The 17,516-nt window shown below is 33.6% G+C and overlaps 1 protein-coding gene across 2 annotated transcripts in view; it reads left to right on the top strand.

Moving 5' to 3' along the window:
* Positions 1 to 17,516, top strand: part of ASCC3 (activating signal cointegrator 1 complex subunit 3) — a 358,207-nt gene that overhangs the window by 27,459 nt on the left and 313,232 nt on the right. The window contains exons 1-2 of one of the 2 annotated variants that reach the window (XM_049654059.1): positions 10,784 to 10,903; positions 11,029 to 11,214. In XM_049654059.1, the coding sequence (XP_049510016.1) occupies positions 10,883 to 10,903; positions 11,029 to 11,214 (207 nt within the window). In that variant the 5' untranslated portion in view covers positions 10,784 to 10,882. Of the gene's footprint in view, positions 1 to 10,654; positions 11,215 to 17,516 lie in introns of those variants that run through there. The other variant, XM_049654058.1, reaches the window with a different exon arrangement.

Genomic DNA, 17,516 nt, shown 5'->3' with positions numbered 1-17,516 from the left:
GGGGTCAAGAATGTAGGGAAGGTAATTAGAAAGACCCATCACTTCCCTACTCAGCTATGTAACTTAATCTCTCCCAGAGCAAGAACAGAATGATCTAATGCTTTTACTCTGTTCTGAATACAAATTAGGACTCAGCCAGAACTGAACTAGTTTTTTTCAGTATTCACATTGTTTCACCATAGACAGACCTGTTTGTTTTGACTTCTCTGATTTATAATCCCTGCTTTATTTGGGTTTTGATGTTTTTATTGTTAATAACTTTGTCTTTAAGAAAAGTATGAATCAAAATGTATGTTGGACAGGAGCGACTTGCAAAGTGTGGTTTAGGGAAATTGGTAATCCATTACATTTTTTGAGTTGTAAAAGAAATAAGATTTTACTATAAAGAAGTGAGGAATCAAAACTGAGGGTAGAAAGCAGTTTATAAGGCAGTGACTGGAAAGGGGGGGTCTCAGCAGACATTAGGTGTTAGCAATGTCTAGATATTCTGTCTATATAATTAAGGCTTTGCATTTAGAATAATAAAGGGCTGTTGTGTATTGGATGTGGCAGGAGATTTTTCAGGAGTATTTATGAAAAGTAGCTATCTTGAAAATTGCAAATTTCAAAAAAGTTTGGAGTTCCATGTCCCATAAATTGGCTAACAGGATAATTGGGAACAGCTGTCTGCTGAAAATATTAGAAAAACTGTAAAATATAAAATTTGTTTAACTACATCAGAGTCTACCAAAGCAAGAAGAATGGGATCAAGATCTGGAAGCAGACATAAACTCAGAAAATGTGATCCTGGCATTTGGGCCACTTTTTCCTAGAGGTGACTGTCCATTCCAGAAGAGGAAGCTGGATGGAGAAGAGGAGAATGAGAAGATGAGAAGAGCTTTTGACAGATTTAAAGGACTAAGATGACAAAGATGATTAAAATGGCCAAAAGAGAAAATAGAAAATCTGAATATTTGACTTAAAGAAATTGAATCTGTAATTAAAAACCTGCATATAAAGAAATTTGTATGCCTTGATAGCTTGACTGGAGAGTGTCATATAATGTCATTTAAAGAGACATGAGGTTATTGTAGATTAAAAAAGGTTACAGGCATATAATAATTAAATGTAATGTACTGTCATTGATTGAATCCTGAGTCAGAAAAAAGTAATAAAGACATTTTGGGGACCATTGTAGAAATTTGAATATGTAGTCTGGATATCATTAGGTGAGATTAGATCTGAGGTGAGTCAGGATATCCTGAATCTCAGGAGATGCATACTGCAATGTTTATAGTGAAATGTCATGAAGACTGCTATGTACTGGCAAATGGATCAATAAAAAAAAATACATATGAAATGTGTGTGTGAGAGAGAACACGAATGCACATGAGTGCACAAAATATTACTTAATGGATTAATAAATAGTGACATGTGGTGTGATTCATGTAATAAAGGTTTAAAAATCACATTATTTAGTAGATGAAGAAAAACTTTTTTTAATATCTAAAATGCAATTATGATAAGAATTCTTAGCAACTAGGAATAGAACTTTCTTAACTTGATAAATAATATACATTTAAAAAGCCTAGATCAAACATCTTATGCAATGATGCATTGTTAAAAAAGCTTCTCCCTTAAAACAGGAAATGAAATAACAATGCCAATCACCATTTGTTTTTCTCATTGTACTGAAGGTCCTTGCTAATAAGGCAAGAAAGAGTATAAAGATTGATAAAAACTGCCATTATTCACATAATTCTATCTTTAGAAAATGAATTTATTAGCAAGGTCAATATAAAAATCAATTTTATTTCTTACTAGCAGCAAATTTTTTAAAATGCCATTTACAAAAACATTAAAAGTCATCAAATATCTAGAAGTAAATTTAACAAAAGATGTGCAAGATTTCCTCATGGGAAACTGAAATATTGAGAGAAATTAAAGAAGACCTAAATAAATGGAATAATGTACAAAGGATTGGAATACTCATTATTATAAAGATACCATTTTTACCTCCAGATTTCAGTGCAATCCTAATCAAAATCTCTGCAGTTTTGTGTTTGAGGATGTGCATATGTATGTGGAAATTGACAAGATAATCTGAAAATTATATGGAAATTCAGAGGCAAAAAGCAGCCAAGTCAACCTTGAAAAATAGGGGGAATTATAAAGATTAGTAAACTAGACAGATGTTGGTCTAAGGATAGGCAAATAGACCAGTGGGATGGAATAGAGTCCAGAAACTGACCCACAGATATAGGGTTCTTTCTTTACCATGAACACCATTAAGTAGTGAAGCATGGTTGTTTTTTCAGTACATGGTGCTGGGTCAACTATATATGCATATGAAAAAATTATACCTGTACAGATAATTCTAAGCAGCTTATAAAATAAAACATGAGGCTCAAAACAATCTTCTAAAGATAAAGAAGAATATCTTCATGATCTTTATGGAAAATTATATTAAGTAGTAAACAGAAAGCCTTCCTAAAGGGAATGACTGGTAAATTGAATTACATTAAAACATATTTTTTTATTCTTTGAAAGTAAAAAGGCAAGTCACAGAGTAGGAGAATATAGCTTCAATATATATGACCCCAAAGAGAGTTTGTATCTACATTAATTATGAACTTATACAAATTAATAAGAAAAGGTAATCCTATATAAAAAGGAGCAAGAGCCTTGAACAAGCACTTTGCAGATGTAGAAGATAATTGAATGGCTAGTAAACATAAAAAGGTGTCCAACCTTATTGGTAATCAGAGAGATGCCACTAACACGTGCACTGATCAGAATGGTTAAAATTTAAAAGAACAACATACATACCAATTGTTGGTCAGGTTCAAGAATGTGAAATAAGAATTTGCATGCATTGCTGGGTAGAGTTTAAATTGGTATGGCTGCTTTGAATAACTAACAATATCTGCTGTTGTTGGACAAGTGAAATTTTAAGTTTTGCTATATATATCATCCAGTAATATACATATATCCAGTATATCCAGTAACAGTTCCTGCACATATATACAAAAGACCAGTGCATTTATGGCAACATTATTTATAATAGCTTTAAAGTGGAAACAACCCAGTTCACTGTTAAATAGTGGGACATAGATAAATTATGATATGTAGACTACCTTATACCAATAAGGAACTAGAATTGTACATGTAACATTGTAAATGAATCTTACAGTGTTGAGTGGAAGCAGCCAAACACAAAAGGACAGGATGATAATTGTGTTTATACGAAGTTGAGAAAACTAGGCCCGATTAATCTCTGTTTCAGAAGTCAGGATAGTGGCTACTTTTGAGGAAGCAGGTAATGACTGGGGGTGGACTTCGAAGTTTCTGGGGAGCTGATTATCTCTTTCTGGAAGTAGTTTTCCAAATTACATAGGTACATTCATTTTGTGATAATTCTTTGAGCTGTATGTGTACTGTATATGTTCTTGTTTTATTCAATAAAAATATGGCTTTTATATTATCATTTTCTTGAAATATTTCAGACTGATAAAAATAAAAACATAACAAATACCTGTGTATTCACGATTTAGCTTAACACTTGGCTGTCTTCAGTTTTTCTGTTTTAAGAAATAAAAATGATGTGGTCAGAACTCGTTGTGAATACTGCTCAGCCTCTGGTAACCAGTATCACAAATATAATAAATAAATTTGTATTTATCATTCTCATGCCTATTTTTATTACATATTTATACATTCATAAATATGTATTAGGAATATATTCAGCTCAGATATCAAAGCCTACTATGGTAACAGACCAAGTGGGTTTATGTTTTATCTCACAAACTCCCTCTGTAGGATTCAGCAACTTGGTAATAGTAGAGCCCAAGACTGCTAATAGCTTGCCTTTTCTTCATGTTTGTTGCCTTTTGTTCACCACGTGCTCCACATCTAGCCATCATATCTGTGCACTAGACATCTTTAATTTTTTGAGAGTAAAGTAGTATGTTGTTAGATTTTCTGATAATTGATCAACCTTTGCATTTCTGAATACTACTTGCCTGTAGTTCTCAGAAATGCAAAGGTTGATCAATTATCAGAAAATCTAACAACATTCTACTTTATTCTTTTTTTTTTTTTTTTTTTTAGATATGTGGATAGATCCAGTCAGTTAAAATGTTGTTTAGAATATCTACAACTATTTTGTTTCAGTATTTTTTGTTTTGTTTTCAGAATATGATTTTCCTATAGTTTAGGATGGTTTGAAGTTATGAGTTAATAGATGTACAAATTCAGTTCTTTTCTTTGTTGGTGAGTGGCTAATTAATACTACTAATCCTATTTCCTCTGTAACAGTGATGGTAATTCTTATTTTTGTGTAGTTGTGAAGGAAGACTGCAAAGTATCTAAAGTAAAGCTTGGTAAACATCTGTCAGTGAATAATTTTATTATAACCTACATGTACCAGTAGCTATTGGTAAACAAATAGTTGTTCTTTGTAGTTAAATGTTATGACAGATGTATGTGCCCAGTGATGTGGTGTTACAGAAAGTGCAGGAACAGTGCTTGGGTAAGTCAGGAAGGGATTCATGGAGAAGGGCAGTTGGGGCAGATTTAGATTTTGTTGTAGATGTTCAGGTCAGAGTTGTTATATTTATGTCTGTTTCGCCATAGAAATTACAAAATGGAAGAGCTGAATAACTTAATGACATCATAGATGACTTTGCAAATGTATCAACTGTATAAACAGGAAGCTCAGATTACTTGAGAATATGGCAAAACAACTATAAATTGAATGGACATTGTAGCAATGGCAAGAGTTGGAAATAGGATCAAATTTTTACAGTTTATGAAGTTTATCAGTATATTCTTTATTTACAAATTATTTGTAAGTAATTTACACTGCATTCCTTAGTAGAGGCATTTTTAAGGTACAGTTGATTTTCTTTATAGTATTGTCAAATATATTACTAAGCATCTGATAAATGGATACAGAACTGAAGAAAAACTTTACAGCACCTGTTTTTTTTTTTTGTTTGTTTGTTTTGTTTTTTAATTTTTTCTCTTGGATGTTAAAGTTTAAAATGCCAGATCTCAGGGAGGTATGTGATTTGCTCAAAGGTACAGTTTATTTCCTTAGTGATGCTCAAAATAATGGTTTCACTATTATAAATGAAATCGACAATTTTATATGAACTTGACGTTTTGATGTTACCTGGTTGCTTGGGAAGTCAAGTTGTAATTTGATGCAGGATTTTGTAGTACTAGAAATGATAATATAGTGGCTGGATGCTGACTTGAAGTCTACACTGTAAGATAAGTATTCACATTTTGTAATTAATAACACAAAATTAAATGGCTGACTTTAAAACATGGAGAAGTGCATTGGACTATTTTTAGTCTCTTGTACTCTTCTTTTTCTCTACCAAGTATGTTTCTCTGTTTTCCTTTATTTGCTCACCCTGAAGGCAATGATTTCTATATAAGTGTAAACTAATCTTAACATTTAAGCAAGTCCTTCAAGTTATTGAACACTTCTTGAATACTGTGCCTACTTAATGTGAGGTTTTGTTGTAGGTGCTTTGATGTAGTTACACTCTTAAATGAAATCCATTATATTAAATTGTATTACTTAGGCAATTTTAAATTTGTCTTACATAAATTGTTCCATTTATTCCCCCAAAAGCACATGGTAAATGGTTATCTGTATTTATTATAAGTTTGTTTGATAATTTGGTAATTTGAAAGATGGTATAATGCAAAAACAAATGATCCTGCTCTTATAGTCTTAGTATGTTATTTAATCTCATGTATCTGAGTTTCTCTGTAAAATGAGGAAAATACTTGCAAGATTCATTTTAGACAATTTTAGATACTGTACTTGTTAAAAAGCACACCAACAGAGACTGGAAGGGAATATGTAAAGGGAGAGATGTGATTGGGGAATGTAATAGTATATGATTAAGTTGAATCCTTATTTTTGTACCTTTTTATATGTGATGCTATCCTAGGAAAGTTTATAGCACAAATATTTTACATATTTGTGAAAAATTATCATAATTACCAGTTAAAAAATCAGTTAGCTAATCTCCATGCAAATATAACATGTTTATAGTAGCTGGGCTATGTTGCTGATAATAACAAATGGAATGAACTTAAGGTAACACTGATGCTGGGTTATAATATTATGGTATTTGCAATTGCAGATCAAGTGTTCAGTAAAATGAACACTTAAAGTTTTGTATAACATGAAAAAGTAAATTTGACTGTTTTGAACATTTCAATATTAAAATATAAACATATAAGATATAAAATATTTTCTGCTAAACATTGAAGATTTAACTGATCAAGGAACTCATTTGTTAACTTGGAAATGCAAGCAGTTGATGGATATTTTTATTCAATTTTCAATTTAAAAATTTCTTATTCCGTTTTAGGAATTCCCCAGCTACTGTGGTGTAGGTTATTTGTTAAAAGTTATAATTTACAACCCTGTAATTCTCAGTATTAAAAGTATTTAGTATTAGAAGTAAATTTTGTATTGAGAATGACTTATGATTATAGTCATCACTCAACTCTGATTTTAAAAATTTGTTAATCAGTTACCAGTTATATCTTTACAGTTTATTGTACATTTCACATCTTATTTTCTCTCAATGTAACTGAAGTAGGAAGGGCAAGTATTTATTACTAATATAGAGTATTCTAATAACCCTCTAAGCATCATATCTCTTTAAATGTGTTGCAGTTGAAGTGCCAGGTGATAGAGCCAGTTTTCTGATTTACAGTCTATCTTGTTTAGTGTTTTATGATAGAACATTTGATACTCAAATGGTTGAGTATCTCTACTAGCTTTCTTAAAGGTCTGGAGATACTAAGTTTCATTAAAGCTTTTGAGAGTTGATTATTTAGTGTATATCTTATTCTTTACTGATATTTTATCTTGACACAACTAAACTTATTAACATCCGCCTAGAAAGATTAGGACAGGCAGTGTAAAACAGAAAAGACTTGAAGATTTGGGAGCTAATGTTAACTGTTCAAGAGTTTTAGCCTACGAAATCATTTAAAAGTTTATCAGTTTTACATTGTACATAAAATATGAGTACTACACTGTACGTAAAAATAAAGAGGTTATTTGTGAACAAATTTAATTTTCAGTACGGTGTAAGAAAAGGACTACTCTTTACAAGTTTACACTCCAGAAGCGCACCACACGTGTTTTCTGAGGTCTCTCCATGTGGCGCAGTTATTTGTGCACTGGTTCAGCTAGTTGATGGAGAAGCGCTTAGGTTTCCTGTCCGTTTCCCTTCTAACGCCATTTCTATTGAGGGGTGGTGGGGCCTGCCAGACCAGTGACAGGCCAGACATCCAGCTGCATTCACTTTCTTCAGATGTTTTCTCCATGTTTTTCAAATACCTTTCATGTAGTTTAGTCACCAAAAGATCTGAGTGCTGGCTTCATGGGAGGGCAAGTGTTAGTAAACTGTTGTGGCTCCTTTGTTGCTGCCAGCGTGAGACCACAGTTGTCTCCTCCACAATCCTGAGCTACCTTCTCATCGGGGTGGTCGGCCAACGGCCAGCGTCCTATGATGACTACGTCATCACGTGCGGACTGTATGCGCTGGAATTCGTGTCGCGTCTCTGGGCACGGAAAACACGCGTGTGCGGTTGCTGCAAGGCAGCGGGGCGAAAAGTTGGCCTTGTGTGTTTTAGTGACCCAGAGAAGTCCATCGTTTTCAAAATGCAGTACTCTCTTCGTTGGAAAGCCAACAGTAGCCATAAATGGTGTTTGCTAATGTTTCTCCAAAACAAACTCCCAGACTCCTGAATATCGCGGTGCTGGTTTCACTTTTTAGAAACCACTTGGTGGTGCGAACATGTGTCTTACTCAAAAATACACTGCAGTAGGTTGTACGGGAGAGTGAATAGTTAGGCAAGGGTGTTAACGTTTATGAAGCAACATTATCTAACTTAGAGAGGGGCGCCTGGGTGGCTCAGTTGGGCGTCTGACTTCTGCTCAGGTTGTGATCTCCTGGTCCGTGATCATGTTCGAGCCTGGTGTCAGGCTATGTGCTGACAGCTCAGAGCATGGAGCTTGCTTTGGATTCTGTGTCTCCCTCTCTCTCTGCACTTCCCCTGCTCGCACTCTCTCTCAAAAATAAATAAACATTAAAAAGATATTTTAAAGACTGTGTGTTTTGGGGAAATAGATATTACCAATGCTCATTTAAAAATTTGAAACCCTGAAAAAATATTTTCGATCTTTATTTCTAAGAGCCTGTAGTTATTTTCTTTTTCTTCAAATGTGGACTCATAACTTATCTTTTCTCTGATACCATGAAGATTATTTTCTAGTAAGATGTATGGATCCACTGCATTATATTTAACGAATGCAGTATATGCCTGTAGCATACTTTAACCAGAGATGTAATAATGGTATATAAATTAATTCCATTTTTGGTAAGAAATTAAGACTATTCTCTCATTTATTTATTTCCTAAAGTGATTTATCATTTATTTAGTAAAGGAGACTTAGGGATAAATCTACTTTCTGAGACTTTATAGGGAGTCATTGTGGTGTAGTAGAACTTTGTCTAGGAGTTACAAGACTGCTCTGAATCTTGTTTAATAAGTAAATACCTGTTTGATCTCTCCCAAATTATTTATCTCTGGGTCTCCATTTTAGCATCTGTAAGATGAAGCTAATTTTGTTAGGAAAGATTGAGATAATTTAATGGAAAAGTTCTTAGTAAGTTTAAGAAAAATCCCAAGGTGCAAAATATTTTTACAAAAGAATACATGTTTACAATGTTAGATATAAAGTGAGTTTGAAAATGAGAGTTCATTTTTATTCAGACCTCAGTAGTCCCAGCCCTGTTGAATTATTTGTAGAATTATCACAATTCCTAAATGATTCAAAACCCAAGGTCTCTAAGCATCATGTATAGACTAAGTAAAATGTAGATAAATGTCATTCAATTAATTAATTTTAAACATTATTTAATTTATAGAAGTTTTTAGTCATGTATTTTCCTAAATAATAAAAGATTAATTATATGTCCCATACTGTTTTATAAATTCTTTATAATCATACAAGTAGACTTTATAGTTGAAGAAATCAGAAATAATAGCCATGTAAAATTGCTATTAGAAATAATGGCCATTGTAAAATTACTTTCACTCCTAAATTATTAGTCTTCCATACACCTGTGTAAGCATCAGATAAATTACTGAGGCAGTGTGGTATAGTGTAAAAACACTAGCCTGATATCACTGAGGCCTGGGTTTAGGTTAATTCAACAAATTTGTATTGAGACACCTGTTTTGGGGTATGAGCAGTGACAGAGTACAACACTGTTTCAATATTCATGCTCACCTTGAAAGAGGCAGTTAAGCTGGATTCTGAAACATGGGTAAAATTCCAACAATTAGAGGCCTTGGGGAAGGTTACATAAAGGTGTGGAGACAGGCATAGAATAGGACAGGACCTGGTTTTTGGATGTTAAGAAATTCTGAAGTTGGAAATGAATAATGGCGAGTGAGGATGGGAAAAAAGGATGGAGTCAGCTCCTGGGGTGACTTGAAAACAAAGTGTAGAAGTTTGGATTGAATATCAAGCTGTACTAGACTGCTTAAGATTTGTGATCAATAATGATTGTAGCAATGTTTTCAGGAAGATACTAGTATTACATTACTAACTTTATTCCTTAAGCTCAGACACTGACTTTGAGGTCTTCTGAAGATTAAAATTATTTTTTTTCTGCTCTCAGGCTATTCTTTGAATTCTATGACACAAATATAGGTTCTTTCCTTCTTTTATTTGGGAAAATCAGTGATGAGAAATTTATGCTTTAAAAAATAGTGGCAGCTCCTTTACTTACTCTTACTTTGGTAAGGAATTTACTTCTGGCCTTTAAACAATGGATTTTTTAAAAATGTTTTGTAATATTGGCTAAGTTTATTTGAAAAGATTCTATTATGTCCATCTTTGATATTATTAAATGTTTTTGAGTGAAAACTATATAAATCTATTTCTGGCCATCTGAGATTCACAGTACAAATTGGAAAGGAAGTTATAGATCTCCTGACGTTTTGTTCTAGCTCCAAAAGTCTATAATTCAGATGTATTTTAAACCTTATTTGGGTTTATTTAACCCATGAAAACTGTTCAAAAAAATCACTTTTGGGGCGCCTGGGTGGCTCAGTCGGTTGAGCGTCCGACTTCAGCTCAGGTCATGATCTCATGGTCTGTGAGTTCGAGCCCTGCGTCGGGCTCTGTGCTGACAGCTCGGAGCCTGGAGCCTGCTTCAGATTCTGTGTCTCCCTTTCTCTCTACCCCTCCCCTGCTCATGCTCTGTCTCTCTCTGTCTCAAAAATAAATAATAAAACATTAAAAAATTTTTAAAAATCACTTTTAAGTAAGTTTTTACGTAACACCCAAGTTGTTTTCAGAAAGAGGTAAAGAGTTGTTACTAGCGGGTTTCTCCTTTTTAGATAGAGAATGATTACTGATAATGATTTATTGACCTAATATTTTTCTTTGGGAATTTGGGAATAGACTTACAGGGATTTTTCTGCTCCTAAATTGTTTATCAGTATACTTTCACTGTTGGAAGTACCCAGAAGAATATTGGTAGTAGTTTTTTTTTGAAGACAGTAACTTGAACTGTGATTCATTTGAGCTAATACTGTTTCTTTCATTTTCGAATAGTTGGAATAGATAATGGTAAAGAAGCAATTGAAAGTGCGGCTGCATTTCTCTTCAAGACATTTCACTTGAAGGACTCTGTTGGTCACAAGGAGACAAAGGCTATCAAACAGATGTTTGGTCCTTTTCCATCATCATCTGCCACTGCAGCTTGTAATGCTACTAATCGAATTATTTCTCATTTTCGTCAAGACAATCTTACTGCTCTTATCCAGATGACAGAAGAAGAATATGGTGATAGAATTTTATTTGGTAAAAATTTAGCATTTTCATTTGACATGCATGATTTGGACCACTTTGACGAACTGCCAATAAATGGTGAACCCCAGAAAACTATAAGCCTTGATTATAAGAAGTTTCTGAATGAACATTTTCAGGAGCAGTCTACACCAGAGCTCAAGCCTGTGGAAAAAACAAACGACTCCTTTTTGTGGTGTGAAGTTGAGAAGTACTTAAATGCAACTTTAAATGAAATGGCTGAAGCAACAAGAATAGAAGATCTTTGCTGTACCTTATACGATATGCTTGCTTCTGTTAAAAGTGGTGATGAACTTCAGAATGAGGTATAGTTGAAGTTATTGAAGTTTTATATTAATGTGAATTACTTTAGTAGCCTTTTAAAACATGGATAGTTAGCAAAGATGGTTTAATATTGTGCTGCTATAAATACGTAGCCAAATGGCTTATATAGTAGGCATGCGTGTCTTTCCACTTAGTAGTTATAGGAGGACTGTGAGTGTGATGAATAGCAGAAGACTCCGAGGACAAGGTGTTAAGATGTCCTCTTGTCCTGGTTATTGGGACAGTCCTGGTTAAATCTGTTGTCACATTATAATAATCAGCAGGGCCCCTTCTTCAAAAAGTGTATAGGTTTAAATAATAAGTCGTATGGCTACTCTACTAAAAAAGGTTAATGTTTGTATATTGTTTTAGATTTCTAAGAGTTCTTTGATGAAAATTTAATTTCAAAATATTAGACATTTAATATATTGAATGACTTACTGATTTAGAAAAATATTTTTCACTAGTTTCTATGTTTGAAAGAATAAGCTTTGAAAAACAGACTGATCCAGAAATAATTGGTCTGTTTTCTATTATGGAGTAAAGAACTGTCTTAATAAGTTTTTTATATCACACAAAGGAAAATGTTATTTTAATTACTTTCTATGCCATGATTTAGATATGTTACTCAAAATGATGAATTACAGCTACATAAAAGTTTATCTTAAGGTGTTGAGTTTTGCTGTCAATATTGACATTATATTCCTTTCCTTTTATAAATTTAAAATGGCAATACAATTTTAATACTGGATAAATTGTGAGTAACATTTTTAATGAATTAAGAGAAGTGGCATATTGTTGTACAAAGGACACAGGCTTTGAAATCAGACAGTCCTTCCTTTCCCCTTTAAAATTGGTAGTAAGACTCTAGGTAATTGAATTTTCAGAGGCTGTTTTATTGTTGGGCTGTCTCCCAGGGCTATGAATGCAAAGATAATAGAATTGTTATAAACCTTAAATGAAGTATCATATGTGAAATGGTGAGTAGCATTTAGTAAATACTTACTACGTGGTAGCTGTGATTATTGTTATTATTTAAAAAAAATTTTTTTTAACATTTATTATTGAGAGACAGAGAGAGACAGACCATTAGCAGGGGAGGGGCAGAGAGAGAGGGAGACACAGAATCTGAAGCAGGCTCCAGGCTCTGAGCTGTCAGCACAGAGCCCAACACAGGGCTCGAGATCATGGCCTGAGCCAAACTTGGACGCTTAACGGACTGAGCCACCCAGGTGCCCCTGTTATTATTATCTTAAATCACATGGAGTATCAGTCAGGAATACAGAAAAAAATACTAGTTATTTTTTCTTTTACAGAGAAAATTACTTAACAGATATTGGAGGACTGAATCCATGGCAATGATATTATGACTTTAGGTTGGAAATAAGTTATTGTTATTGTATTGTTTTGTTATTGTATTGTTAGTTCTGTGATCAGTCTCATTTATCTTGACTTTTTTACAATTTAATTTATATTGTGGTGGTCTACCTTCATAAATGGATTTTTTTAACATTCTGAAAATAATAGTATTGTTTTAAAAATTGTGATTTATAAAGAAAATTCTATTGATACTTATCATAATTGAATACATAGAAGTTTTCTTATTATAATTATAGTAAACCAAAGATTATAAATGTATAACTAATTTTATTTTTGAGTTAGCAGAAAAAAAAAAAACTATTCTTTTCACTTTTGAATATCGACAGTGAAGTTTGTTATTTCTTATTTCCTTGCCACAGTTTTTAAGTAGTAATTGAACCTGATTGTTGGAGGGAGAATGTTTCTTAGTTCCTAAGATTTTTTTTTCATAGTCTACCTCATTACAAGGTCATACTGAATTCATGCATCTATCCATTCATATACTTGTATGCTTACCATATATGAAGTACAGTGCTAGTTATTGGACATAAAATGATGAATTAAGATAGCCACCTTTTCTCAGGAAATTAATTGTTCAGTAGGAGGAGACATATTATTAAGTAAGTGTACTCAAATACCACAGGTATTGTGATACTACAGCTGACCCTTGAGCAACACAAGGTATTAGGGGCACTGACCTGCTGCACAAAGGTCCACTGTAACTTTTGATTTCCCCTCCCCCCAGCAAACTTAACTACTAATAGCCTACTGTTGACTGGAAGCATTACTGATAACACAAAAAGTCAATTAATAACATATTCTGTATATGTATTATATACTATATTCTTGTGATGAAGTAAGCTAGAGAAAAGAGAATGTTATTAGGAAAATCATAAGGAAGAGAAAATACATTTACAGTAATGTATTAATTGAGAAAAAAGCCCACATATAAGTGAACCCACACAATTCAAACCCGTATTGTTAACAGGTCAACTGTATATAGAGAGAAAATGGGGGGATAAAAGAACCAGTCATAGATTGTGTGGAGAGCTTAGTATGGTAGGCAAAGTATTCATAGAGGAGGTTAATCTTGAGCCAAGTCTTTTTTTTTTTTTCAATTATTTTTATTTTTTAATATAATTTATTGTCAATTTGGCTAACAGTGTGTAAAGTGTGCTCTTGGTTTTCAGGATAGATTCCTGTGGTTTATCGCTTACATACAACACCCGGTGTTCATCCCTTCTCAATGCCCATCACCCATTTTCCCCTCTCCCCCACCCCCCCATCAACCCTCAATTTGTTCTCTGTATTTAAGAGTCTCTTATGGTTTGTCTCCCTCCCTCTCTGTTTGCAACTATTTTTCCCCCTTCCCTTCCCCATGGTTTTCTGTCAAGTTTCTCAAGATCCACATGAATGAAAACATTTGATATCTGCCTTTCTCTGACTGAGTTACTTCACTCAGCATAATACCTTCCAGTTCCATCCATGTTGCTGCAAATGGCACGATTTCATTCTTTCTCATTGCCCAGTAGTATTCCATTCTATATATAAACCATATCTTATTTATCCATTCATCAGTTCATGGACACTTAGGCTCTTTCCATAATTTGGCTATTGTTGAAAGTGCTGCTATAAACATTGGGGTACATGTGCCCCTATGAATCAGCAATCCTGTATCCTTTGGATAAATTCCTAGTAGTGCTATTTCTGGGTCATAGGGTAGTTCTATTTTTAATTTTTTGAGGAACTTCCACACTGTTTTCCAGAGTTGCTACACCAGTTTGCATTCCTGCCAACAGTACAAGAGGGTTTCTACACATCCTTACCAGCATCTGTTGTTTCCTGAGTTGTTAATTTTAGCAACTCTGACCGGTGTGAGGTGATATCTCAGTGTTGTTTTGATTTGTATTTCCCTGATAATGAGTGACGCTGAGCATCTTTTTATGTGTCTGTTGGCCATCTGGATGTCTTCTTTAGAAAAGTATCTATTCATGTCTTCTGCCCGTTTCTTCACTGGATTATTTGTTTTTCAGATGTTGAGTTTGGTAAGTTCTTTATAGATTTTGGATACTAATCCTTTATCCAAATCTTGAGGCAAGTCTTAAAATATACTAGATTTAACTTCTTCAAGTGGACCAGAAAGGTAGGGAACATATTTGAAATGTGAGCAAGAATATGGTGTGTTTAAAGAGCTGTAATCTATGTAGTGAGGGTGGAGATGTAAGAGGAATGTGGTTGAGAGACAAGCAGGGGTGGGAGGGGGGCGGTAGATGAGTAAGGGTCAAATAAAGTAAGGCCTTGTACACCTTGTTGAGGTGTACGGTTAGCCACTCTACAAACCAATAGATACACCTTGTATGGTCTGGTTTATTGATTTTTCAGTGTTTAATGGACAGTTTGACATATACCAGTGGCTTGAGTAGTGGAGTTTTAAATGATTCATGTGGTGTTTTGGTTTTTTTAACTGTGAATGAAAATAAACAATTATTATGATAAGGTTTATTTTATAGGATAAGTTATTCATAGTTTATACATTCGATTCCTTCCTGGGAAATTGTACTTTGTTATAGCAAATTTTCCTTATAATTTTGAAGTGATGCTTCAATAGAAAAATACTGTTTCATTACAATCACTCTTGACCAGTGTTATTTTCACTTTAAGGCGTACTATACATTATGTGTTGTCTATTGTCTTTTAAATTTCTCTTCTTTAAACCTGGAAAGAATGTAATTAAAAGAGTAATCAGTTTATGTGATAGCATGGTTAATTTCCATTTCTTTTTGAAGTTTTAGTTGACTCGGTGGAATAGTAATATTTAAATAACCATGCTCTGTGCTGTTGCTCTAGAAATTTAGCAGAACCATGGGGAAATATTTTTACATGTAATGTAAAAGGGGTATGTAAAAAACTATGTCTATGCTGAAGGCATTTTTCTTCCTTAACATAGGATTTCCCAATTCTGAATTTAGTTTATTGACCTAACGACTGGTCAGTAAAGCAGTTTTTAAGAATTGGCTATTTAAAGTTTATTTTCCCAAGACCTTTATGTTATTGTTGAACTAGTGTTGGAAGGATGGAAATAAAAAGTGTGTGCATATGATGACATTTAGCACAAAGATGCAAGAGAGAGGTTCTAGTCTGAAACATGTGGAGAGAAATAATGCTAATGACAATAATATTAACAATAATGGCAACATTTGAGTGCCTACTGTTTGACATAAGGCATTAAGTTAAATGCTTTATGTGCATCATTTCATGTAATCCTTAACAGCAGTGCTGGATTAAAAACTGTTAGAAACATGTCTAAAGCACTGAAAAGGTTACACTTGGAGACACTTCACTTCCCCGCCCATAAGTGATTAAACAGAAAAAAAAATCATACTAAAGTGAATATAGAAAGTCTAATAAAATTTATTTTGTACTAATTTATAGTTAAGGTGATGGCTTTTTCAAACATCAAATTCTTTAAAAAAGTTTTTTTTTCATTGTTACCTCTGCTTTGCTGGTACTTTGTGTGTGTGTGTGTGTAAATTTCAGTTTGTTAACATACACTCCAATATTGGTTTCAGGGGTAGAATTCAGTGATTCATCACTTACATACAACAACCAGTGGTCATCAACAAATGCCCTCCTTAATCCCCATCACCCATCTAGCCCATCTCCCACCCGTCTCCCTCCATCAACCCTCAGTTTATTCTCTATCATTAAGAGTATCTTATGGTTCATTTCCCTCCCTCCTATTTCCCCCGCCACCCCATTCCCATATGTTCATCTCTTTTGTTTCTTAAGTTTCACATATGAGTAAAATTATATGATATTTGTCTTTCTCTGATTGACTTATCTCGCTTAATATAATACAGTCCAGCCCATCCATGTTGTTGCAAATGTTAAGATTTAATTCTTTTTTAATGGCTGAGTAATATTCCATTGTATATATATACCACAACTTCTTTATCCATTCATCATTTGATGGACATTTGGGCTCTTTCCATAGATGGCTATTGTTGATAATGCTTCTATAAACATTGGGGTGTTGGTACTTGAAGGAAATATTTTGTTGGCTTCATGTGTTATTGCTTATTAGGAGGATGTAGCTATTTTATGGAAATGTTAGGAAATTTCTCCAAGGTTACAAAATAGTGAATCCAGGATTAAATTCAGACATTCTATCTCCACTGTAGTGTACTTTCTTCACCAAGAAATCTGTACATTTTTCTGTATTTGGTGCTTTGAAACATAAAACATTTTAAAGATATTGAGGAATCTTTGGCATTTACTCTAATTCACAATTTCTTTAGAAACAATGTTTTTCCCTTTTAGAGAGTTCCAAATATGGAATTGGCTGAAGTAAGAGAAAAGGATGAAACCTTATTAAAGATGAGTTTTAGTATTTCTGCAGATAATTAGTTACATTTGAAGTACTTATATGTATTTGTGACTGTTGTACTAATAAAATAGCTTACTTCTTAGATTTCCCAGTACCATCTTCTTTATATTCCGTACCCGGCACCTCTACGGGCTTTTCTTCTTTTAACCTCTCACTCCTAGTAATCTCTCTGTTAAGGCCACACTCGTTATAATTAAGCCTTAGAATTTGATTGGGCTGGAGAGTCGTTAGCCTTCTTTATGCTCTTGAGATATACTTATTTTATATATTTATTTATTTAGAAAATGTTCACTTTTCAAATGTTTATATATTTATTTTGAGAGACACAGAGAGCCCACACGTGTGTACATGCCTGAATGGAGGAGGTGCAGAGGAAGAAGGAGAGAGAGACTCCCAAACAGGCTCCACCCCATCAATGCAGAGCCTGATAAAGGGCTTGATCTCAAAAACTGTGAGATCATGACCTGAGCTGAAGTCAGGAGCCAGATGCTTAACTGACTAAGCCACCCAGGTGTCCCTTTAAAATATTTATTTTAGCCATTAGCATTTTAGCATTTT

The sequence above is a fragment of the Panthera uncia genome (assembly GCF_023721935.1).
Source record: "Panthera uncia isolate 11264 chromosome B2 unlocalized genomic scaffold, Puncia_PCG_1.0 HiC_scaffold_24, whole genome shotgun sequence".
NCBI lineage: Eukaryota > Metazoa > Chordata > Mammalia > Carnivora > Felidae > Panthera > Panthera uncia.
The sequence above is the reverse complement of the archived record's forward strand: the minus strand, read 5'-3'. Positions and strand labels throughout refer to the sequence as shown.